The sequence below is a fragment of the Rutidosis leptorrhynchoides genome, chromosome 2 (genome assembly GCF_046630445.1).
Source record: "Rutidosis leptorrhynchoides isolate AG116_Rl617_1_P2 chromosome 2, CSIRO_AGI_Rlap_v1, whole genome shotgun sequence".
NCBI classification, from domain to species: Eukaryota; Viridiplantae; Streptophyta; class Magnoliopsida; order Asterales; family Asteraceae; genus Rutidosis; species Rutidosis leptorrhynchoides.
This window is the reverse complement of record NC_092334.1, coordinates 661415803-661443208: the sequence shown is the minus strand read 5'-3', so window position 1 is coordinate 661443208 and position 27406 is coordinate 661415803. Positions and strand designations below refer to the sequence as shown.

At 35.3% G+C, this 27406-nt stretch overlaps 2 protein-coding genes across 2 annotated transcripts; one reads left to right on the top strand and one right to left on the bottom strand.

Moving 5' to 3' along the window:
* Positions 1-5612: 5612 nt before the first annotated feature.
* On the top strand, positions 5613-12883 carry LOC139890208 (secreted RxLR effector protein 161-like). Its single transcript, XM_071873104.1, has 2 exons — positions 5613-6113; positions 12710-12883. Exons 1-2 carry the CDS (start codon positions 5613-5615, stop codon positions 12881-12883), a joined length of 675 nt encoding a protein of 224 aa, XP_071729205.1.
* A 6586-nt stretch (positions 12884-19469) lies between these two features.
* On the bottom strand, positions 19470-23794 carry LOC139893858 (protein PAT1 homolog 1-like). The gene is made up of 5 exons (XM_071877045.1): positions 23634-23794; positions 23314-23465; positions 22220-22276; positions 22029-22104; positions 19470-21870 (listed from the first exon to the last, which is right to left on the bottom strand). The coding sequence occupies exons 1-5, from the start codon at positions 23647-23649 to the stop codon at positions 19916-19918; spliced, it is 2256 nt and encodes a 751-aa protein (XP_071733146.1). The 5' UTR covers positions 23650-23794; the 3' UTR covers positions 19470-19915.
* Positions 23795-27406: the final 3612 nt, after the last annotated feature.

The window sequence follows — 27406 nt, the reverse complement described above, 5'->3', positions numbered from 1 at the left end:
TATGCATCTCGTCAGCTGAAGATTCTTGAGCGAAACTACACTACTCACGATCTCGAACTCGAAGCCGTGGTCTTCGTATTGAAGCTGTGGAGACACTATCACTATGGAACAAAGAGTACCATATTCACCGATCACAAAAGCCTCCAGCACATATTTGATCAGAAGCACCTGAACATGAGACAACGACGATGGGTTGAGACGCTGAATGACTATAATTGTGAACTTCGTTACCATCCTGGTAAGGCCAATGTTGTAGCCGACGCTTTAAGTCGAAAGGAGAGAACGGTACCTCTTCGTGTTCGGGCTCTGAACATCACCATCCATTCGAACCTCCATAGCCAGATCCGAGTAGCCCAAGAAGAGGCTCTCAAGGAGGAGAACATATCTCATGAATACCTGAACAACCTGGTCTCTAAATTCGAGGTTAAGGAGTCTGGACTCCGATGTTATGCCGGAAGAATTTGGGTACCTCGTTATGGAGATTTACGAAGCCTTTTACTTGATGAAGCCCACAAGTCGAGATATTCGATTCACCCAGGAGCCGAAAAAATGTACCACGATCTTAAGGAACAGTATTGGTGGCCAAATCAAAAGAAGGATGTTGCAACTTATGTTGGGAGGTGTTTGACTTGCTCGAAGGTTAAGGCTGAACATCAGAGGCCATCTGGATTACTTCAATAACCAGAAATCCCACAATGGAAATGGGAAGCAATTACGATGGATTTCATCACGAAGCTACCAAAGACGGTGGGCGGATACGATACCCTATGGGTTATCGTTGACCGTCTTACCAAATCTGCTCATTTTCTAGCGATGAAAGAAACAGATACAATGGAGAGACTTGCTCAACTGTACATCAAAGAGGTTGTATCTCGTCATGGCGTGCCTCTATCAATTATCTCAGATTACGATCCCCGTTTTGCTTCCAGATTCTGGCGTTCCTTGCAAGAAGCCTTGGGAACTCGTCTCGACATGAGCACCGCTTATCACCCACAGACTGACGGTCAGAGCGAACGAACGATTCAGACTTTGGAGGAAATTTTTCGTGCCTGTGTTATTAACTTCGGAAAGTCTTGGGAAAGGAATATGCCGCTAGCTGAATTCTCTTACAACAACAGTTATCATTCGAGTATTAAAGCCGCGCCTTTTGAAGTGTTGTATGGCCACAAGTGCCGTTCTCCTATTTGTTGGGCCGAGTTAGGCGAAGTGCAAATCACCGGACCCGAGATAGTCCATGAAACGACGGAGAAGATTTCTCAGATTCAGGCAAGACTTAAGACGGCCCGCGATCGCCAAAAGAGTTATGCTGATCTTAAACGTAAAGACTTCAAATTCAACGTAGGTGACTGTGTGATGTTGAAAGTCGCACCTTGGAAGGGTGTAATCCGCTTTAGAAAGCGGGGAAAGTTAAACCCGCGATATATTGGTCCTTTTGAAATTTTGAAACTTGTTGGACCCGTTGCTTATCGTCTGGATCTTCTGACTCAGTTGAGTGCTGTTCATCCTACCTTCCATGTATCAAATTTAAAGAAGTGCCTTGCTCCACCAGAAATTATCATACCATTGGAATAACTTACGTTTGATGACAAACTCCACTTCGTGGAAGAACCTGTTGAAATTATGGACCGTGAGGTCAAAACCTTGAAACGCAATAAGATTCCAATTGTCCGAGTTCGATGGAATGCCAAGCGTGGACCTGAGTTTACCTGGGAGCTAGAGGATCAAATGAAGCAGAAGTATCCTCACCTTTTCCCAGCTCCTCCATCACCTTTGGCTTAAATTTCGGGACGAAATTTCCAATAACAGGTGGGTAATGTAACAACCCGACTTTTTCGACTAGCTTTTATGCTTTGTATTTTAGCGAAACTGCGTATCTGTGCGTACTGTGTTACTTTATTACTCCGGAACCTTGGCACACGTGTTTTATATTCATATATACTTTAAAACTTGCCTTGGTGTATGTAAAATACTTAACTTGTTCACCGGATGCCTTTATAACCGTTAGTGTTACTTAACGTTTCGAATAAACCGCGGACTGCGCGCACGTTTGACTTTTGTCGTAACCGGAATATTTGGACTGCGAAATATTAATTATTATTTTATAATAATAATTATTTGGGCCCTTGGATGCTTAATTTTATTTATTTAATCACTAGATCACAATAGTTGGGCTTGTTGGACTTTCTACCTTGATGGGCTCAAGCCCACCCTACTCTAGCTAGTGACCCAATTAATTAGTCTAAGTATTATTACCAGTGACCCATAATAATAAATAAATAAATAAAGAAATTAATTAATGAGTCATACTAGTCATTTGGATAAGGATTATCCCTATTGTCACTTAGGATTCTAGCATAAGTACATGCTTTAGACAACCACTAACCAAAAAGCAAAATGGTGTCTCCCCTCTCCCCCCCCCCCCCCATGAAAACCTACGGCCCTAGGGGCCTCCATGTCATCAATCCATGTCAATTTTTGCTTATAAATACTAGCCAATTTCCCTCATTCAAACACTAGCTCTCATTTGGTTTTCACACACAATTGTTCTTTCTTTCTTTCCTTTCTAGTATTACTTGTAAGTTTTCTCTTTTTCTTCTTCTTTTCCCTTCTAATTTCATGTATCATCATCATTCTTTCATGGAGATCAAGTTCCTTTAACTTGATCTTGATTATATCTTGTTGATTCAAGCATGAATCCTTCAAGAACATGGAAGATTCAAGCTTTCTAGCTTTGAATCTTCACCAACTTTGTAGATTCATCTTTATTTTACTTTAATCTTGTTATTTTGTGATAAAGATTCAAACTTTTGTTTGTAATCTTCATGTATCTTCAAGATCCAAGCTTTATGCTTCAAGATCTTCAAGAACACTCAAAGGTTCAAGCTTTCTAGCTTTGTAACCTTGTAACTTGTGTGAAATGTATCCAAGCTCTCTATCTTAGGGTTCCATCACTTCATTTGACTTAGATCATGTTCATACTTGTTTGATTGATGTAAAGTTTGTAACTTTGTTGTAAATAGGACTTGTAATTGTGTTAAGACTAAGGATATGATGTAACGTTGGTTCATCATCCATCTAAGACTCTTAAAAGAGTTGTGTTACCACTTGGTCTTAACATATTCCGTATTTATGGTAGAATCTTGGTCAAAAGTGATGCTAAACCATCAACAAGTTGTACACTTGAAGCTACAAGCATCAAGGATGAGAACCGTGATGAGCATCAAGCACCAAGAACCCCACCGGAGCACTTGTCCACTGATTTTCATATCTGATCAGGCCACCTGGGCTACTAGAAAGTTGATTTTCAGTTATTTTGGTTCGAGTAGATGATTTTTCGTTTAGGCCTCGTCTTAATCCGAGTTACGGTTTAGGATTTATGGCCCTCCGAGAGTCACTACACCCTATTAACGTTGTGCTGAAATTTCTGACCTACTCGCACTTAAACCGTCGCCACGGTCAAACGAAGACGAGTTAGGTTCTGAAAATTGGTCAGCTGTTAGGGGACTCATATACGGAGCCATAGCCACTGACTATGCGTCTTTTTTATTTACGTAGAGGTCGTTGAAGCTGACCGAAGTCAGCCTATTGTTTCGATCTCTATTCTTGTCGAACTTACTTAGCTTTTATGATGATGATGATGACACTTAAACTTATTTTATGCACTATTAGAATTTATAAAGACAACCTACTGACCTAGTAACATTTGATTTAGGTTGACGACCTTTCGGACCGACTTACTACTTGCGTACTTTCATTACCGACTTTACCACTTTTATCACTGTGAGTTATAGCATCCCTTTTTACTTTAACTATTTTGGGACTGAGAATACATGCGCTTTTTACGTTTTACATACTAGGCACGAGTACTTAAACTTTATATATGTGTGTGGGTTATACAACGGCATAAACATTCCCCTTAGCACGGTAATGTTTAGTCATGGTTTTTGAACCGGTGAACGCGAATCTTAGATATGGATCCATAGGGTTTGACATCCCCACTCGGGCTAGTCGCGATAGCATTTAACGGGTGTTTAATACTTCGTGAACATACGCACTCGCCAAGTGTACTTTCAGGGGGTTATAAACGTTAAGTCTAGTTACCGGGTGCCCACGGTTATACATATACTTTTCATATTGTTTGTTACACTGAAATCTCGTGGCCTACCTTACGTTATTGTTACAACTTAAACTATAGCTCACCAACATTCGTTTTGACTTTTAAGCGTGTATTTCTCAGGTGCCTAGAGGTTTATTGCTTCCGCTGTTAGACTTGATGTCATGCTGTTATTGAATTGATGTTAAGGGACTGCTGTATTAGTTATCCGCTGCATTACTAGAGATGTCTCATTCATGGAACTTTTCTGTTGCATTCGTAGTTTATGTTAATTTCAAACAATGGCCTTGTAACGACCTTAGGGTCAAATAATTATGTTTATACTCCTATTCGTAGGATGCGCGCTATCTTTTGTAAAATGTTATCTTTATATGAATGCAAACTGGTTTTCAAACAGCATGTAGTATTCAACCGTGTAAAGATCCTGTTGTTGACGAATCGTACACGATTGTTTTGTATGGGGCGTCACACAAAAGATAGGGTCAAAGACTGTTGACTGCATATTTATTGGATATGTTGAACACAGTACGGCTTATCGATTCCTTGTACATGAATCCAAGATTTCAGATATACACAAAGGTTCGATCATGGAATAAAGAAATGCTTTGTTCTTTGAAAATGTATTTTCGTGCATTGCAAATGAACATGGAAGTTCGTCTAGAATAAATGATGAAGGTGTTTAAGTTGACACACCTCATGAATGAGTTCAAGATGAACTAGTAGAATCTGAGGAAGAAGAGCTTGAGCTGAGACGAAGCAAAAGAGCAAGGACAGAAAAATCGTTCGGTCCTGATTTTCACACTTACATGGTTGAAAATGAACCTACAACTTACCGTGAAGCGGTGTCTTCCTCGGAAGGACCTCAATGGAAGGACCCAATTAAAAGTGAAATAGATTCTATTTTACAAAATCATACTTGGGAGATAGTGGATCTTCCTCCGGGATGCAAAACACTAGGTTATCGATGGATCTTCAAGAAGAAGTTAAAGGCAGATGGTACCATTGATAAGTATAAGGCAAGGTTGGTGATCAAAGGTTATAGACAACGAGAAGGTCTAGATTACTTTGATACATATTCGCCGATAACGCGAATAACCTCAATCAGGTTGGTACTTTCCATTGCCGCCATTAGAAACTTGGAAGTACATTAAATGAATGTGAAAATCGCTTTCCTAAATGGAAATCTAGAAGAAGAGATTTACATGGAATAACCTGAGGGATTTCTAGTGCATGGACAAGAAAGGAAAGTGTGTAAACTTGTTAAATCTTTATATGGATTAAAACAAGCTCCTAAACAATGGCACCAGAAGTTTGATAATATCATGCTTGATTTAGGATTTAAGATCAATGAATGTGACAAGTGTGTGTATGTGAAAGACACACCAAGTAGATATGTTATCCTTTGTCTATATGTAGATGATATGCTCATTGCTGGTAGTAATGAGAAGATGATCAAATCTACAAAAGACATGTTGAAATCGAAGTTTGACATGAAGACATGGGTTTTGAGGATGTGATATTGGGAGTAAAAATCACACGAACCGAAAGTGGACTTATTCTAAGTCAAACCCATTATGTGGATAAAATTCTTGAGAAGTTCAATGCTAATGACTCTAATATAGCTAGAACTCCCATTGACCCAAGTCAACATCTAGTTAAGAACAGAGGAGAACCTGTTAACCAGTTAGAGTACTCAAGAATTATTGGCAGCTTAATGTATCTAATGAGTTGTACTCGACCAGACTTAGCATATGCTGTAAGTAAGCTAAGTAGATACACGAGTAATCCAGGGATGTTTCACTGGAATTGTATTACTAAGTTACTTCGATACTTAAGATATACTCGAGAGTACGGGCTGCATTATAACAGATATCCGGCAGTGATTGAAGGTCACTGTGATGCAAACTGGATATCTGATACAAATGATTCCAGAGCAACAAGTGGGTACGTATTCACACTTGGAAGTGCTACTATATCGTGGAAATCGTCTATACAAACAGTTATTGCTAGATCCACGATGGAATCGGAATTCATCGCTTTAGACAAAGCTGGTGAAGAGGCAGAATGGCTACGTCAATTCGTTGAAGATATACCAAGATGGCCTAAACCGGTGTCGGCCATAAGTATACATTGTGATAGCCAATCGGTGATTGATAGAGCTCATAGCACAATGTATAATGGTAAGAATAGACATATACGACGTAGATATAATACAGTACGAAAACTAATCTCTACAGGAATTATCACTTTTGACTATGTGAAGTCAAAGGATAATATTGCGGATCCGCTGACAAAAAGCTTAAGCAGAGAGTTAGTGTATAAGTCGTGCGTGGGAATGGGACTGAAGCTCCTGAAAGGCTAAGTTTATATGAAGGAAAACCTAACTCAGTTGACCGGAGATCCCAAGATCTGAGTTCAATAGGAAAACCTACTTGTATGAACTGGCGAAGTCACTGTGGAGGAGTTAATTACTAAACTAGCAACCCCTACACCTTTTAAAGGGAGTTTACTAATTATGAGTAGACTTCCTAGTTCATTCCTAAAAGTGACATGTAAGAGGATAAGCCCATGGCTTTTAATGATTCAACTGAAATAACCATACGTGGTTAATCAGTAGCCATTCGGTGGTGAATCACCTATGTGAGAGAGAAGTGGGGTCACTTCGAAGGGTATTGTTGGGGCACAATACTTGATAAGCTCTCGCAGAACCAGGCTAATGTTCATGACCATAACGAACATAACTATGAGGACTTGAGATTGTCAGGGAGAGTCTTGTGTGAAGCGTATTGTCGCCTACATAAATGGCAGACGAGTTCAAAGACATCGCCGTCTACTCAGAGCCAGTAGGCTAAGTGCGTTTTCACAAGCGAAAGTTCAAAGGGTAACACCTACTTATTTTATGCAAGATTCAACCGCTAAAATTTAATCGGAAGATAGTTGTTACTAAGAAGCGATCTCCATTCATGTGGGGGATTGTTGAAAAATTTGGTTGAAAAAGTGTGTTCCACCAATTTTTGGACACAAATTAATATATAAAAAAGTGATATATATTAACGACTATTTAGTAGGTTTTTGTAACCACTAATGAGAGCTTTAAAATGAACTAAAGCGTGTCCAAAACGGGTTAATGGTGAATGAGATATCGCGTCTCAAAGTTGTTAGTTTAAGTGCAAAGTAAGAAATTAAAAGATTTATCAACCAAGGATTTGTAAATATTCTTATGAGATTTTGTAAATCCTTTTCAAATCCTAAAATATTTGATTTATCAATCAAGGATTTTGTAAATAATTTTATGAGATTTTGTAAATCTTTTTCAAATCCTAAAAGATTTGATTTATCAATCAAGGATTTTGTAAATATACTTTGTGTGATTTTATAAATCTTTTCTTACCTTTTGAGATCATGTTTGCACGATAAATACCAAAGTTTGGTATTGAGAAAATGGACATCAACTAACACACAAACAAAAATTATAACCCTTTTACATTCTTTTTTCCAGCTGCTTCTTCTACAACTTCGGTCACCCCGCTTCCGGTCACTTTTTTAGGCAAGTGCTCTCGTCCGGCAGTACACGCTGCTTCGAACCGGTGTACCCTGGGAACAGACGTCGAATCTGTTTAAGGGAATTGTGTCAAACACAAGCCCGGTTCAACCCTTCTATTCGGTTTGATCGTTTTACGCTTATGTTTATCCTTAAATATTGCATATATATATTCATGTTTTCTATTTATGATTACGTTTATACATAGCATGTTTGTATGTTACTTGTAATTTTTAGTTTCGTATGTATATTTTTCCTACACTTTGTATATAAGGTTAATATTCACCAACGTCAGTCGTTTACCTATATATTCACCAAATTTATAGTTCGCTTTATTTTTAAAAGCTCATGTATTGTTCTTATAATACATATACAATATTTAACAGTATATGATCTTTTGCAATACTTATCGTTTCAATACATTTACTTTCGGTACAAATGTTATTAATACTTAAGGGTTTTATAATTAAAATTGTATACTACAGCTATTCAATCTCAATAATAACGTTATTTCATATATAGGTTTAAAAACCAATAATGTTTGCGGATGATTCCCCGTGCAACGCACGGGCTCATAAATCTAGTATATATATATTTATCAATTCTAACTAATTTGCGGAAGTGTATGCAAATTCAAACATAATTTATGAAAAAAAATTAGGCTTAAATTGTGAAATACTTGCATCATCATAAAGAGATCATCATTATAGAGATTTAAGAGAAGTTATAGATAGATAGCTAATTTATTAATTAATAATTAATGCGTTTCAAGTTCCTATTGCTCACTACTTTACTAATATTAATATACTAGGTGCATTGCCCGTGCGTTGCACGAATATGGTAAGCGTTGTTGCATCGCACTTGTAATGTTGGTACGTGAAGCGGTTAATGTCGACGGTTAACAATACGAATCTGGAATATTTGAATATAAATATACGTAAATCAATTTGTGTCGTTCATTTGAAAACTGTCATTATTTCATTTGAAAAGTGTAGTGCGGTGAAAAATGAAAAATAGTATTTGAAGACAACAATGACTATCAATTTAATTAGGTACTATATATAAGGTAAGTGAAAAGGTTAAAACTATTGTTATTATTTATGACATAACATAAAGTTATTATGAATGTTTAGGGAAAATGAAAAGTTTAAAACTATTGTTATTATGCATAACATGCATCAATTTTAGTTATGATTAAAAATATTTAGGATCAAATGTATGATAATAACTTAATATCAATAATCAAACTGAAAGACTTTATACGCAACATTTTATTATTAATTTTTTAGTTCTAAATTGTCTTATCCTGATTAATTAATCAACTATTTTTACCATCTTTATATTTTTATTTTCTTAAACACGTCTATTATGAGTAATAATTAAGTAATTATAGTTACATGAAAACTCAAATATTTGATACGTAGTAAGTATTCACTTAATACTTAATAATAAGCTGGTTAATATTAAACTTGATGTAGTAAAAGTAACAATTATATGCTAATTAGACTACTCCGTAATAGCTACTCGATCAAACATAACGTATAATATGGTTGACTTATTCAATACATGTTAAATTATCTTTGTTATTCAAGAATCAATTTTTTTTACCATCATTAATTACATTAATAATCATTTTACTATAATGTAAATGATTGCTAAAAGATTACGTTTAATAATAAAACATTAAAAATATTAAGAATAAAAAAAAAGTTAAATCAAACAAAACGTACATACAATTCAATAGAATAGTAAAAAAATTGCATTCTTTAATATTTGTAACCTACATCCATAACAAATATGATACAAAAAGAAGGCATAATTTCTTTATCCATTATCAAAGAACTATATGATGCAAATAATTGCTAAAGAAAATATTTAATAATACAACATTAAAAGGAAATATTGAACATCAAGAGAAAAGCTAAATTAAATAAATCATACTTACAATCTAATACAAAAATGAAACAATTTGTGTTCTCTAATATATGTACATATTCGCAATAGGAAATACTCCACAATGCTTTGTCCCTTAATGTTGTAATATCTGAAACTTGTCCGAGTAAGATGTTGACATCACTACATATTAACAATAAAAGAAACCTAAATAATAATAATAATAATAATAATAATAATAATAATAATAATAATAAATAATTAAAAACACAACAAATACATTATTGACGAAGATCTATAATCGACGTAAGAGTATATATATATATATATATATATATATATATATATATATATATATATATATATATATATATATATATATATATATATGAACTCTAAACAACTATCAAAACGGATAAATTTCACATGATAATAGAAAAATACTCATGTACACCAATAACTTGTTAATAAAGTCATACCGTAGCATAAGTCTAACGTTCGTGTGATAGATAAATATACAACATTACATGAGGAAATAATCTTACTAAATTGATGATGATGATGATTAAGAACTAACATATATAAAACTCTATCAATTATTAATTAGTATTTGCAATGTATGTGGTGAAATGAAAAATGTGTATTGTGAAAATGAATAATGAGTATTTATAGGCAACATTATAATAACTTATTTAATATAAGGAAAATGAAAAGGTTAAAACTTATTTATTTATTATAAGAATAATGAAAGGATTGAAATTAATCAATTTAATACATGGAAAATAAAAGGATTAAAACGTAGATATTATTATTAATGAATTTTCTAATTCTTTTATTTTTATAATTATTACCTTTATAAAATTAAGTAGGAAATAAGGAAAAATGTTTTTTTTTCTTTCTTTTGTTGTAAATGATTAAATAAGATAGAATTTATTAGGGCTAATTTATGACACAGGGTGTCACTTTTTAGGTAGTAATAGATACTAATTTTATATCAAGACAATGATTCAAGAGGGAGTTAAAAATGATTACGTAAAATGAGATGAAAATAATATGCATGTTCTTGAATATCTTTGAATATTCAGATCACAGCAACTAGCTGTTTATTCTTGATAGGCTGTCCAACAAAAAATATTGAAGCCTTATCTCAAAATGATCCATTGCTCTCTTTATTTGGTATTAAGTGTTGTTTGACTGTTTCTATATAGCTTTGTTTGAGAATGAGTCTTTGTTCTATATCTCCAGCAAACATAATTTTTTAGATTAAGAGTTGTATAGAAACATACCATTAAGAAGAAGGTAAACATGCCCTTCATTGATACAATAGGGACTTTTTCATATACAAAACAACTTAGTGTAATGTAACACAACAAAATAAAAACTAAACATCTATTTGGATGTTTATATTATATGTTTTTAATTTCATAGAATAGAATTAGTTTATGTTGGTTCATGCCAATTTTAAACGAATTTAGATTTTTGAGTAAAATATAATTAAAATATATAAAACTAAGAATCGGAAAATGAGTTGCCCTATGAATAGCTATTTCGGACCGGCTTATTTACAATCCTATTTTTGGATTCTTACGCTCCGAACCATTTCTTGCACACCTAAAAAGGTAAAATTTCGCTAAAACCACTTAGGCTAGTCATGACAGTAAATTAAAGAGTTGCTACATCAACGCTACATTAAACATAAGCGGAGCTACATATTATGAATGGTGGGCTTATGATCCATTCAAAGGCCCACTATTTCACAGCCTCGAGGTCCAAGTGTCCATTTTATATTAGTGACACCATCATGAGCCATGCAGCTTGTGTCTTTGAAGCCCATTTGGAATTTATAAAATAGCCCAGCAACTTGTTTGTAACAGCCCATCAGCATTCCAACACTCCAACAACATGTTTTCAGAGTTACCAGCACATGAATCGTTTTAGTTGATGTAGGATTTTATTTGATTTAAGGTTTCTTTCGTCAATAAAATTTCATAGTCATTATATATTATATTCATGCATATAAAAAGTTATCCAAGCTTATACGGAGTAATAAGATTCATTCAAAATAATTAACTGTAAATTTCTCATTATTTATCTTTGAAAAGCAATTTTGGAAGATTTAGCTCTACAACTTCAATACCAAAAATAAAATATAAATGATCTTCCTTACGACTGCTCATATACTATGAAACAATCTAGGTTACCTTTTTTTTTTATGTATATCGTTAATCATAGTAACATAGTTTATCAATATCTAAGAACTTTTGTATGTTTCTTATTAGTTGTAATTAATCAAATTAATGACTCAATAAATTCTGAGCTCCGCCTCTTCATTAGCATATTGTCAAAAAAACTTAAAGAAAATTTGAACGCTGCCATAGATCGAAGAACTAAACTTAGAGGATATTTATTAACATAAAAAATAAAACTATATTAATCAAATAATAAGTAATATAAATTGATAACTTCCAGCCGTAATCTAGTATCTTCTAGATGCCGCTAGATGTCTCCATTCTATCCGTAATCTAGTATCTTCTGGACATTTAAAGTAGCCAACTTTGAACACTAAAATGGAAGAAGCAAAATTGATAACAATGACGGCTAGCCACTTGTTCTACGTTCACACCATTCCACCTCCTCATAAGGAAGTAGCAAAGTTGGAAACAATAACGGCTAGCCACCATTTTGCGTTTACACAATTCCACCTCCTCAAAGTTTTCTATAAATATAGGTGCAAACCTCAGTTGAAATATCATTCATTCAATGAAATGTAATTCTAACCAAGAGTGAATACATCCCTAGAGAGTGGTGAGAATTTCTAGTGAGTTAGTCAGTTGTAAAATCATTCAGAAATGTGTAATCACAACCTAGTTAGTGTGTGTGAGTTAAGTGCAATCTTAATCTAGAGTAAATACATCCTTAGATAGTGGTGAGAATTCTTAATGAGTTAGTTTGAGAGTTTCTTTATTTGAGTTTTGTAATACTCGTGTAATCTATTCTTGTGAGTAGTAGATTTATTTTCTCTCAAATTTGTGTCTACCAACGTCCAGGCAATGCTCTCATAATCACAGCAAGTGGTATCAGAGCCAGGTTAGAGGCGTTGGTCGAGTTTTTGAGTTTTCTGAAGTTTTCAACCCCGTTTGTGTTGAAAAATTATTTGTAAGGTGATAATGTCCACGGAAGAGTCAGGATTATCTTCCAGATCCATGATTATGCTCACTGCCACCAACTACACGTTGTGGAAATCTCAGATGGAAGATCTCCACAGCTGTAAGGATTTGTTTGACCCTATTGAATTAAAGGGTATAAATCCTGATTCCGTCAAAGAGAAAGAGTGAAAGAAGTTAAAACGAAAAACTATTGGTCAGATCCGTCAATGGATTGATCATAGTGTCTTCCACCATGTTGCACAAGAGACAGGCGCATATGTCCTCTGGAAAAAGTTGGCGGACATGTATCAGACCAAGACTGCTCGGAATAAAGCTCTGTTAATGAGGCGTTTTGTCAGGCTTAAAAATGGAACTTCAGTTGCCGAGCATACCAGTGGGTTCTAGAGCTTGGTCAACCAGTTATCGTCTGTAGAGATGCCTCTTGGCGATGAAGTTCAGGCGCTACTGCTACTTAGTTCTCTTCTTGATAGTTGGGAGACGCTGGTCGTAATACTTAGCAACTCAGCCCCGAATGGCAAAATTACCATGTCAATGGTCAAGGATGCCCTATTCAGGGAAGAGGCAAGGAGAAAGGACATGAACACAGATCAGACCCATGCCTTTGTCACAGAGAATCGGGGGAGACAACGAATGAGTAGCAAAAACAAATGGAGAGGCAGTAGCAAGAGTAGGGGCAGGTCTGCTGATAGCAGAAAACCAATATATAAATACTATCATTGTGGATTAGAGGTACATATGAAGAAGAACTTCTACATATTGAAAGAGGAACAAGATCAGAGCAGTTCACAACCGAAGAACAAGGGTGGAGAAACATTAGTGACTATCTCTGGTGATGTAGCTTATTGTTCAACCCATAATGAGACATGCCTTCACGTCTCATGAGAAGACACGGAATGGGTGGTAGATACTGCCGCTTCCTACCACGTGACTCCATACAAGGAATACTTCACAATACACAAAGCTGGTGAGAGCTGTAAAGGAAATTCCAGTTCCGCTTAGATTGTCGAAATTGGTGATGTCAAGATAAATACAAGTTCCGGGAGCACAATCACTCTGAAGGATGTCCGCCATATGCCAGATCTTCGGCTGAATCTACTTTCTGGAGTAGCTCTAGACAAACTAGGCTATGATAGTCATTTCAGTAAAGGCACATGAAAATTGTCAAGAGGCGCTATGATAGTCGCTCGAGGACACATTTGTGGCACACTATACAAAACTCATGTGAAGAACTGCACAGACATCCTTAATGTTGTGAAAAAGGAGGCTTCACAAAATTTATGGCACTCAGAGACTTGGTCACATGAGTGAGAAAGGGTTGTCTACCCTGATAAAGAAGGAGCTTATAAATGTAGATAAGGACATTGTACTAGATCCTTGCAATCATTGTCTGTTTGGTAAGCAGTATAGAGTCTCCTTTAATTCCTCTTCACCAAGAAGATCAGAGTTACTCAGTCTTGTGCACTCTGATGTTTGCGGTCCCTTGGAGGTTAAATCAATTAGTGGCAACCGATACTTTCTAACGTTTATCGATGATGCTTCTCGAAAGGTGTGGGTATATTTCTTGCGGACGAAGGACCAGGTTTTAGATTACTTCAAACAGTTCCATGTCATGGTAGAATGTGAGACAAGAAAGAAGTTAAAGTATCTTCGATCCGATAATGGCGGTGAATACTCTTCCAGGCAATTCGATTACTATTGCAGATCATATGGCATCTGACATGAGAAGACAGTTCCACGTACCCCTCAACACAATGGTATAGCAGAAAGAATGAACCTAATAATCATGGAACGTGTTCGGAGCATGCTCAGTATGGCTAAGCTGCCAAAGCCATTCTGGGGAGAAGCAGTCAGAGCCGCATGTTATTTGATCAACCGATCTCCATCAGTACCACTGAATTTTGAAGTTTCGGAGAAACTTTGGTCTGAAAAGAATCCATCATACTCTCACTTAAGAGTATTTGGATGTTTGGTGTACGCACATGTATCCTAAGGAGCTCAGACAGAAGCTGGATGTAAAGACTACTCCATGCATATTCATAGGCTATGGAGATGAAGAATTTGGATACAGATTATGGGATCCAAGGAGAAAAAGGTGATCAGAAGTAGGGACATGGTGTTCCGTGGTGTTCCGTGAAAGCTAGACAATAGAAGATATTGAAAAGCCCACAATATATCAGAAGACAAATGTTGCTGCTCAGGTACTAGAGCCAACAACGGAATCATTCATGAGAAATGAATTTTCAGTGCAAGAAGAAATACCAGAAGTAGAAGATAATGAGAAAATGACGGTGCTGATCAGGGGAGCCACAACCTCGTCTGCCAGACGTTTCAGAACCATCACAAGGCCAAGATGATGGTGGATCTCCTCAGAATATTCCAGAAGTTCGTAGATCTGAATGAATCCGGATTCCATCGAGTAGATATCCTCGATCCGAATACCTTCTACTTACTGGAGAAGGAGAACCAGAGAGTTTTCATGAAGCAGTAACTCATAAGGATAAAGAAAAATGGTTGCTCGCAATGCATGATGAGATGGATTAACTACAGAATAATCAAACTTATAAGATTGTAGAACTTCCACGCGGGAAGAAGGCACTGAAAACCGAATGGGTGTTCAAGCTGAAAAAGGATGACAGTGGTATAAGAAGTTTGATGTATGCGATGGTGTGTACTAGGCCTTATATTGCTCACGCTGTGGGAACAGTGATCCGTTTTCTCTCTAACACCGGGAAAGAGCATTGGAAGGTGGTAAAATGGATTCTCAAATATCTTAAAGGTACAACAAAGATATGTCTTTGTTACGGGAAAGTTGATCCAATCTTGGAAGCCTATAAAGATGCGGATATGGCTGGAGATCTTGATAGTAGGAAATCTACTTCAGGATTCATTTACACTTTTGAACGGGGAGCTATTTCATGACAGTCAAGATTACATAAGTGTGTAGCATTATCCACAATCGAAGCAAAATATATTGTTGCCGCATAAGCTGAAAAAGAAATGTTGTGGTTAAAGCGTTATCTCCAAGAATTTGGAATCAAGCAAAAGGAGTACAAGGTACATTGTGACAGTTGGAATGCTCTAGATTTGAGCAAGAACTCCATGTACCATTCACGTACCAAACATATTGATATTCGCTATCTTTTAATACGTGAGGTAATTGATCGACAACTGTTGAGACTAGTGAAGATCCATACAAAGGAGAATCTTGCGGATATGTTGACAAAGGTGGTGACTCGAGAGAAACTAAAGTTATGCAGAGACATAACCGGGATGTGTTTTCCCTGTATACGACTAGATGGGGAGAATTGATAACTTCCAGCCGTAATCTAGTATCTTCTAGATGCCACTAGATGTCTCCATTCTATCCGTAATCTAGTATCTTCTAGACATTCAAAGTAGCCAAATTTGAACACCAAAATGGAAGAAGCAAAATTGATAACAATGACGGCTAGCCACTTGTTCTATGTTCACACCATTCCACCTCCTCATAAGAAAGTAGCAAAGTTGGAAACAATAATGGCTAGCCACCATTTTGCGTTCACACCATTCCACATCCTCAAAGTTTTCTATAAATATAGGTGCAAACCTCAGTTGAAATATCATTCATTCAGTGAAATGTAATCTTAACCAAGAGTGAATACATCCCTAGAGAGGGTGAGAATATCTAGTGAGTTAGTCAGTTGTAAAATCATTCAATGTGTAATCACAACCTAGTTAGTGTGTGTGAGTTAAGTGTAATCATAACCTAGAGTGAATACATCCCTAGATAGTGGTGAGAATTCCTAGTAAATTAGTTTGAGAGTTTTTTTTATTTGAGTTTTGTAATACTCGTCTAATCTATTCTTGCGACTAATAGAGTTATTTTCTCTCAAATTTGTGTTTACCAACGTCCAGGCGATCCTCTCATAATCACAACATAAATACAACACATTAACAATTTTAGAATAACCCTGCACTAATAACTTTATAAAGTAAAGTAATACAATTAAATAAACATTAGATTAACTAACAATACAAATTAAACTAGTCGGAATTGTAGTCATTCTAGGGTCGTGTTGGCGGTAGTGTAAATGCAAAACATAATCCAGTTTAAGGTTATCTCTCGCGTTCCTGAGCATTTCTCGGTCGGCTGGTGATAAGTACTCTAGAAATCGAATATGTGAAAAACTTAAAACACATTGATCATTGTACGTTTATTCGCGAGCTCTGATACATCTCCTTGCTTCCTTTTTTTTTAACGGCAATTTAGGATCACCCAGGGGACTAAACCATACATGCGTTCATCTCTTGCAGTTGCATAACCCGCCCATAACTTTCTGCTCAAGAGGAAACCCGGCTCAATCCGAGGACAGTTTGTTGAGAGTCCAATTTGAAAAACATCCCGAAGTCACATTTGATGTTCCTGAGTCTGTTTTTGCTCTTGTGACTTGCGATCCAACATGTTGGATGTCGAATCAGATCGCTTTGGAATAAATGTTTAAACTGATTCTGGGGATGAGTTTGGGTTTGGAATCGGGTTGCTCATGTGTTATTTGTTACACCCTCGGTATAACGGAACGGAACTTTTGATAATTATATAATTCACAACACAACACGTTAGCACCAAGGGTCAGTTTCAAGTGTGTTACAAGAGCTCATATCGACGAACATATTCTGCCGAGTTCAGAAACCTCGACGAGATGGATGATGATAATACCAAGGATAGTAAACGTGTTTATATGGAAGTTATCTATCGATAGGCTCCCGACAAGATTAAATTTATCAAAGAAAGGTTTGGAAATTCAAGATATTAGATGTGTGGTATGCGATAACCAGATGGAGTCCATCGAACACATTATATTTTTATGTGCGGTTTCAAGTGCTTTATGGGGGGAAGTTCGAACTTTGGGGGATTTCGAATTCCCCCATCTCGACTCATGGTCCAACGTTTTAGATTGGTTTGATTCCTTTTGACTAACTACGAAGAGCAAGGATCGATTATATGGTATTATTACGGATACTTTATGACACTTATGGAGGTTCCGGAACGATACCTTATTCGCTAGAAGATCAATGAAGAAAGAAACTATTTTTTTATTCTATTTGTATTGTTACTTTTAATTGGATTTGTAATCGTAATAAATGTAATTTACGTTGGAATAAGTGGCTTATGAAGCCATTGTAATTTGTTGTTCATTGCCCCCTAGCTTCTCGTTAGGGGTGTCTATAAATTATAATAAATCTTCCCGTTGATATATATATATATATATATATATATATATATATATATATATATATATATATATATATATAGTGAGAAACCGTGAGAACCAATTAAAAGAAAAAGGCAAGGGCAGGTAAAAATGTTCGTGCAATTTTCCTTTATGAAATCTCCAATTTTCTCAATTAGAACACATCAACTTCATCTCTAGTTTTTTTTTTTTTTTTTTAACAGCAATTGAGGCACATTCAACTTCATGTCTAGTTCATCTAGCTCTGTAGCAATCCCGTAATGCAATCAAAATCCATTTCAAAATATTGAAATCAAAACTACAAAAAATCCAAACACAAGTTTACTCCATCCAATCTTACAAATACCGTAAAAAAAGATTTATTTGATAATGGTATCAACTTCACTAACCAACCAACAACTCATGATATGGTACATATTCTTCACTGTTTCCCACTTAGTTTGTCCAAGTCAGCAAAGCTATACAGGAACTCAACCATCACAACTCAAAATATTGCTCTTGGTTTTTTGTTCTGTTTACCATATTTGATGATCGCCTCAAATTACTCGTAATGTTAAAGAATTTTTTCTCTTTTTTGATAAATATGGTGCAACTCATGGTTAGGTGTATAACACAACACACCATCTCGTAATAAAAGTTACTTAGATGTTGTTCATTGAACATCTTACGGGTATTTAATATTATGTTCATATCTTTGTTCGCACTTTGCAAATTTTTTTACAGGGTTTTCAAGAATGGTGTAGATGGCAATAACAAAATTAACACTAGAGATCACCTTTTCTTCAAATGCGATTTAGATTGCAGCATCTAGTCTAAGATTTGCATGTGGACAAATGTCCAAATGGATGTTGACGATTCACAGGACACTTGGAAGTTGTGGTTTTCTACTTCGTGCGCGTCGAAGGGTGTATGTCACTCTAACAACTACATTATGGACATTTGGAGGTTTAGAAACAGCTCTGTTTTCCAATCTCAACTTATAAAAAGGCAATTTGTACGACTTTATACGTTCCTGTTCTTTTCTTTGAATTAAACATAGTGAAGTGATCGTAGTATCAATTGTTGGAACACTTGGTTATATAAACTGTTGTAATTTGTTTTCATCTTGTCTTTTTTAGTATCTTGTTAAAGAGCTTTTATGATAAAATTATCACCGTTGTAAAATAAATTAAAACCTTATACTCGTATTCTTTTTATCTTCAATGTAGACTTTAGAATTAAAGCCTTATATTTTAGTACAGGGGTTTAGATCATAAACCAAACTGTTTAAACCCGAATCAAATTATAATCAGATTGGATTTTCAGGTTCAGTCAATTTCTACTATACTTCAAACCAAACATCCGTTCTAGGGGTGTGAATGATACGAAGAAGAAAAAACCGAATAAATTCTAAGACCGTACCGGACCGAACTGATCCCGACCCGAGCTTTTTCGGTCCGGTCCTTGGTCCACAGTTTAACGGATTTTCGGTCTTCGGTCCAGACCAACCAAACCAAACTGAACCAAACCCAAAAAAAAAAACATAAAAAATAACTATACCATACCAAATCGATAATATATGGTCCTGTTCTCGGCCGACTTCCTTCTACAATTTGGGACTTAGTACATAACCGACCCGAACTAGTTTGGTCCGGTTCCACCCTTAATCCGTTCCCATACCTTTAGTCCCTATATATCCTACACAAGGAATGCATCAATGCAGTCGAACTAAATTCATACGAACTTGCAGAAACTGTACATGCAAATATCAACGATGAAAATAGAATAATAAAATCTAGTTTAAAGCACTTCATGATGTATTCCCCTTCTCCCTATGGGAAACAAGTGCACAGTCACTCATCTTAGTTTCATAGGTACACAAAAAACCACCTTCAACAGGCAAAGATGAGCGGATTTAGCAAATGACAAGACTTGTATACTAATCAACAATTGATGTAATGTAACCACCATGAGTAAATGCAGGTCTAAATTATCCTCTTACCGATTCAGGAGCAACATGACCACCGCTTTTATGACCACTGAATCCGCCCACGTGCATTGACCTTTGAGAAAAATCAACCAACATCTTTTTCTGATTATCGTCTGTATGAGGTAAACTAGCACGAAGAAGTTCGACCGGCATCTCTCTGCTAATCTCCTTTGCAACTTCAGAAAAAACAATCTCTGAACTTGGTTGAATCTGTGCATACATAGTTTGCACCAAACTATCATACTTACTTAAACAATACTTGGTTAAAAGCCCAAAAAACGCATCGAAAGAAGCTTGCCAAAGTGTTGTATTTTGTGGAACCGAATTAGCAATGGTTAGCAACTGAGTAGCTCTTTCTAGAACCGATTTTAAGATAACTGTCGCACCGTCACCAGCTGGACTGCCAAGTGGACGAAGCGGCGGTTGCTCGGGAGAACACACAACAGCCGCAAGACAAGCACTTAACGAATTTAGATCCATTGAACCGATACACGTTCTAACAATTTTTGCTAGTGATGTAACCGTTTCGGATGCTTCGGGTTCGTTAGGTAGTCCGCCAAATAGAAATCGCAAGTGACGGAAAATAGTCATGCATACGATTCTTGCGAGTTCACTACTTGGAGAAAGAAGTTGAAGATATTTGGACACGAGTTTTCGGCCCTTTGAAAGAGATACGACCCGTAAGAAAACGATATCATCTTTATGGGCCAACCCGGAAGAGGTGCTTGAGCTTGCACCAAGCGGGTCTACAAGCTGAAGGGCTGCTGCCAGGCCTTCTAGAAGAATCTGCCTCCTCTGCCTCGCCTGGGACCCACAATCTTGTGGCTGAGTTGACTGTAAAAGGCGATCGATATCATCTACATCTAGAAGAACACCGAGTCCATCTTCAATCATGATTCTAGCTGCAAACATCGGTTCTTGTTCCAAATGTTTCTCAGATCCTTTTTGTTCAGAACTTTTATCAACAGATGATACATCAGCTTCAAAAAGTGTCGATGGCCTACGAATAAGAGAGAACGAGATTCTTCCATGAGAATCGACGTTAATACGAGGTTGAGAATCTGAACTGTTACGGGACCGTTGTTGCAAATCTTTAAGTTGAGCCGGGTAGAACTTATTTTTGGAAGATTTTTTTGCAAGACGAGCTTGATGATAATAATCATTGATATATGGATCGCTACTATGTGTTGCAGCATGTTGCATATTTAAAATGCTTTCAATCTCTTCAGATGTCATGTATTTGGACCGAAACTGTATTCGACATTTATCACTCTTCTGGTTGCCATTATCAGACCCCTGACGAGAAATACGTGCATTGTTTTTACTCTTTTGTTTCACCCGTTTATCTCTTGTATCGGGCAAACCGTATTTGTTTTGTAACGGATGAGACGGGAGTGTATCGTATAGATACGGTTGGAGTGCAAAAGGACTGTATCGCATAGAATGTGGTGACATATATTGTGGAGATAAAAGTGTGTTTTGAAGCAACTTTTGTTGAATGGCATTATTCAACAGTTCAGCATGATGGTTATGGTTAGCCCATTGGTTTTGAGCCTGAGAGTATTGGGTCAAGCCATGATGGACCATGTGGGAACGGTTTGTATTATAATGGGACCCGTGAGGTACACCGCCTATATTTGGTTCCGGGAAGGGTATCTGGGAACTGCCAAGGCTAGACGGGCGGTTTAAATGAGAATGATGACGTGGCGAGGGTAGATTATTGTGGCCACCTGGAGAAAATGAAGGTAATGAAGAGCTCGGTACGAGTACAGGTTCGGTGAAGAATTGGTGTTTTTCATGAGGATATGATGATGCTCTGTATAATGGTTTAGAATCTGTGATATGAGATTGAGAAGACCATCTTCTGCTTAGGTGGCTGCTTTCGGTGTCAGATATATGTTGATCTATCCAATCGGGTAGATCTCGATCCTGTACCCAATCAGATGCAGACGAACCTGCAAATAATCCATTCAAAAACTATTGAAACATGAACCTTGATAAAAAAAAAATATATAATAGTAATAATAAAAGAGATGATAGTACTTGGTAGCAGTGCAAAAATGAAACGGTTATATTGAAATGATGAGAAAAAAATGGTTAAAAGTGTACTCACTTTCCCTTGAAATGGAACCTGACCCTCGATCACCAATAACTCCAGGATGTCTAGGTCCGCTGACTGTTCTGTTTAACTACAAAACATACGAAGTTCTTATATCACAAACACAGTTAAACAGATGATAAAGTAAGAATGTGAACTTGTAGGGTATATAATATATAACTCAAAATCTGAATGTAAAGCACAACCTTCGAGAATATAGTCGACAGATCATCTAAATCCGAAAGAGAGCCTACACCTGGTTCCTGTAAAAAAAAAACGAGATTTAGAAGAAAAAAAAATTGATTATTATAAGTTTACAAACTTGCATCAATAAACTTAACTGAAAATAGTATACGAAAATGGAAGTTAAAAATGTAATTGAAGAACAAGATAACCAGCAATCAAACCCAAGCATTCAGATTTAAAAACCAAAATAAGAGATAAGCAAACTGGTGATATAATCATATATGATAGGAAGGATACATAACCTATACATAACATATATAACTAAATCAAGTTATACAAAATCAAAATCACTTGTTAATGTCCCGTATGATTAAAAACCAAGTTTCGTATTAGCTATACATGCAACAGGTTAAGATCAAAATATATGGCATAAATGATCATAAGGAAACGAACCATCATTAAGTGCCAAGCTTTTTTGTCTTCAACCAAAAAAAAAAAAAAAAAAAAAAAAACTTTGTTCCTATTGTTTAATTCTCTAATGGTTTAAAGTTTGTATACATCATATAAAATTTGCATTTTTGACTGACACAGGTATATGTTATTCATTTCATTAATGTAGTATGTATCATTTTTAACCTTTACGTTACTCACTTCCTTGATGTAGTATGTATCATTTTTTAACCTATATCATATATGAATAATCCTAAATACTGTATACGAAGATAATCCTTTATCCTTGTAATGCAATACACACACCATATTTGAATATCCGCCGCATCATATCATAATATCTAATATCAATTACCCTCGTCTCACAACTAAAATAGACTGAAAGGTTATAAAACTACCACATTCAAATATGCAATTTGCAAATCTTTTACTTTAGTTTATAAATATAAACTATCTGATTCAAATTCAGGTACTATTTACAGCACAATGCCACAAATCAAGTCAGCCAACTTGATTAGGGTATTGGAACCTTTTTCATAATCTTACTCTTAAATTTTAATTCAATTTCTTTACAAATTATATAATTTTTAACAAACGAATCAAAACTTAAATCTAACAAGCATACAAATCATCAGTAACTAATGTAATCAACAATAAACATTACCTCTTCTCGATCAAACAAATGATATTCATCATCAATAATTCCATTTGAAAAATTATTATTATCACCATTTTCTTCTAAGCACCCAAACTCAACTTTTTCCTTACTTTCTTGACCAAAAAAGACATATTGTGAAGCATCAAACACTTTGCCATCTGTACACCAATAATAAAAACATCAATCAGAAAAATTAAAACTCTTAACCAAACCCTAGATAACAAAATCAACAGATACAGCTCGAATTAGAACTGTATAATTCAAACGAAGACGATAAATAGAAACATAATAAATCGGTATTGGGACAGGTGCTTAAAAACACTTACTATCAGATCTCTCCATTGAAACGGCGAAATTAGGGTTTCGAGAGAGAAAAAGAAGTGTGTTTGTTTGTGGTTGTTGGGTGAAATTGATTGAATTAAAGGTTGCGTTTGCGTATGAATTTGACGTTGGTGTAGCAGAAGAGTTTTGGATGTGATGATTTTGTTAGTTGTCAGAGAGTGGTGAAATGAACAGAGGCCCGAATTTTGTAACCAAACAAAATATGAATATGATTTGGGTTAATTTGTTATAAACTAGATCCGGATCTGCCCGCGCGATGCGACGGGACTTTTCTAGCTGCGTATTCACATTTAACGTAGCGTTATATACTTACGGAACTAAAAACGCGGTGATGAGGGTGTGGTTGAATCCACGTGGTTAGTACCTAGTGTACCTAATGGCATGCGCGTTTTTAGAACCAGTAAAATCGCGTAAAAAGGAAGACGAAACCATGGGTGTGATGTAGTTAGTTTGGCTCGTTTATTGTGCGTGTGTGTATATGTATGAAAAATAGCCCGAAATATTTAGCGTTTTCTAAAAAGTGGCAGTTTTACGCGAAATTAGTTTCGTTGTGTTCGTAATTTTTTTTCGAGTTAAACGGTGATGTCGGAAGAATTTAACTCATGGCGTTCGAAAAGATACGGCCAGTTGAAAATGTGGGTGGAGTTTTTTAAAAAGGATATTAATTTTACAATTTTAGCCCTTGCAAATTCTGCATGTTTAACATTGTTGGAACTGGGAGGAGTGTTTTGTAAAAAAAAAATTGGTGTCATTTTTTTCTGATGGGACGACCAAACATTCCGTCACTTTTAGTATATTTAGAATAAATAAATAATAAATAAATAATATAATTAATAAAAATTATAGATAATATTCCGATAAACAATAAATATTAAATTTAAATATTGTAATAAATAAATTATTATAAATTATAATTGGGCAAATTTCATTAAAAAGTAACATTTTTATTTCAATATTACTATAAAAGGTAATCTAATTTCATTTGAACTATGTAAAATCTTGTTTTATCAAATATTAATCAAAAAGAGTTATATCGTTACTTTTAGAATTATAACTCTGTTAACAAATTAATGATACTTCTTTTTTTAATTCACATTTGATAAAATTACGAAACATTGTCATTGTACTAATTACCGAAATCAAATAAGCTCATAAAGTATATGAAAGTATATGAAACTTACTTGTATATATTTGATTAACAGCGCGAATAGAACCAATCTCGTAACCGCTAGTATAAACGCAAACATGATTTCACCAACGTAAATACTCATCGCCAAATTTTGCCCCAAAAAAACATCATTATTCAAGTATGAAATATGAATCAAAAAATGGAGCATAATGAAATGTGAATCAAAAAATGAAGCATCGCTAACTTTTAACGGAGTTCTGATTTAAAACTAACAATACTCCTCATTTGATTAACATTTGATAAAACAATAATTTAAATAGTCCATTGATAATATGTTACAATAAAATTAAAGTAAAAAATATTATTTTTAATAGAAATTTCCCATTGTAATCAAACTAGTGGTAAGCCTCTGTGTTGCGTCGAATTTGTGAATTATCGAAAGTTTACTTTTAGGTAGACATTTTGTGAAAGTTTTAATAATTGGGTTTGTTAATGGTATATTCACATTACAAACGTTTTACCTGTTATAGTTACATTACATAATACTTCGTAAGTGTTCATTTTTATAAAGCGAAAAGTTTTGTGTTCATTTGTAAAATGAAAAAAGTTTATGTTTTAGTATCCGTGTTCATTTGTTAAAAACTAAAAAACTTCTGCACTTTCGTAAAAATTATAAAATCTACTATTTATGTGTTCATTTGTAAAACCATTTGTGCTCTTTTGTAAAAACCTAAAAATAAAGTATGTATAAGATTTTATCTTTTAGATGAGGGAGTAATAATATAATAATAATAAGAAGAATATTGGTAGTAATTATAATTTATAATTTTGTAATAATAATAATAATAATAATAATAATAATAATAATAATAATAAGTGGAAAAAGACATAGTGTGGGTCTTTGTGAGTACATGTTTAAAAGATAAAGGTATAAGTTTTTAATGCAAGAGGTGTGTAGTATTCTTGATTTTTGGCTTTTAGTAGGGTAGAATTGTGCACCGGAAAGTTGTACCTAGTACTTGAGGGGTTATATTTTTTACTATTCATAACCAATATGCCTTTTAGTGGCTTTTAGTGGGTTAGAATTGTGCACCGGAAAATTGTACCCAGTGTTTGAGGGGTTATATTTATTTACTATTCATAACCAATATGCCTTTTAGATAAATATAAGACGACCCGTCAAGTACCCTTAACGGCTCCGTCACTTGGTCCCACAGCTTTGTTAGGACCCCGAAGTTGTATAGTGTTAATGTGAAACATGCTTAAATGAAAGTTCCTTAGAAGAGGGCTATATAAGGAACCTATGTAGTCCTTATTAGATAGCCATTATATTGTAACTGAGTTCTAGAAGCTGTGAAATGTAAATTTTACCGATTCTCTCTAATACCGAATCTGTTCTTCACTTACCGAGTCTCACTCTAACTCATCACATCTTCTAATCTCACCATGATTTGACCTATCATTTAGTATCAGAGCATCCAGGGAGTGATTCTACATCACTATATCGATCCAGAGATTGAAGATTACAGAGTCTGTTAGATTGAATCAGATTCGGTATTATCGAATTTGATAATCTGACGTTCAGATTCTTGTGATAAGTTCAGCGAAGGTGTATTAGGTTAATTAGAAAGAGTTTCGATCATCATTACAGCTTTTTTAACAACAATTATGAAGAATCAAGTTAATTTTTAGAGTTCGTGGCTAAAACTCTCGGTATTGATCAATTCCAGCTTGATTCTGTATTTTAGTAAAGGTTTTAGGTTTCAGTTGTGTTCGTGAGGTGATTAATCAAGTTTTTGACGGTTCAATTTCATCAATTCTTCAAGTTTTGAAGATTCGATCAACACTCGGTATCTTAACTGCCATACCGAGTCTGCTTCAAAGTTAATAATTCGTGTTAAGTGTTGCAGATTGTGGTGTGTTTGTGATTCTATCACATTCGATTTGATCATACGCAGCTAATTGGTGTGGTTTGAGAAAGGATTCGATTGAATTTCTAAGATTCCAAACTTAGACTTGGTTTGTCAACTGCTACAGTTGACATTCGATATCCTATACATTCGGTATCTTTGATATTCTGTGTATTACTAACTTGTTTCCTTGTGCAGCAAGGTTACCGAATCTAATTCAAAGAAATTGGATTGTGTTTGCATTCAAAAGTTTACATAATTTGACTACCTAGTCAAATACCGAACCTGAGTCTCGGTATCACTTAATACATTGGGTTTTAAGTGTTCTAAGGCTTTAAATCTTGTGGTTACCGAATATATACCGAATCTGGGTGTGTTACTTGTGTTACTGATCAGTTTCTGATACAGAATCTGGTTTTCCGAATATTTACCGAATCTGCTACAGTACCGAACCACTTACCGAGTCTACTACAGTACCGAACCAGATACCGAATCTGACATTTTTGTTAGATTTTTGTGAACCTTCATCCTAGATTTGTGTAATACCGAATCTACCTCAATTTCAAGATGTCTACCCAAGATACTTTGATCATTGGATCAGATTCCCGACCTACAGTGTTGTTTGATGGCAAGTACACTCAGTGGCTCCACTGTATCACTCAGTACATAGACTACAAGTGTCACGACCCGGAAAATTTTGACTAATTTTAAACCAAAC

What these genes read in the sequence shown, in the direction of transcription:
- LOC139890208 (XM_071873104.1), top strand. Translation starts at nt 5,613, where the DNA reads ATGGGTTTTGAGGATGTGATATTGGGAGTAAAAATCACACGAACCGAA. An exon ending in GGAAATCGTCTATACAAACA is followed by an intron (nt 6,114 to 12,709) that starts GTTATTGCTAGA and finishes ATTATTTGTAAG; the next exon opens with GTGATAATGTCCACGGAAGA.
- LOC139893858 (XM_071877045.1), bottom strand. An exon ending in TGTCGACTATATTCTCGAAG is followed by an intron (nt 22,105 to 22,219) that starts GTTGTGCTTTAC and finishes TATGTTTTGTAG; the next exon opens with TTAAACAGAACAGTCAGCGG. An exon ending in AGGTTCCATTTCAAGGGAAA is followed by an intron (nt 21,871 to 22,028) that starts GTGAGTACACTT and finishes GATTATTTGCAG; the next exon opens with GTTCGTCTGCATCTGATTGG.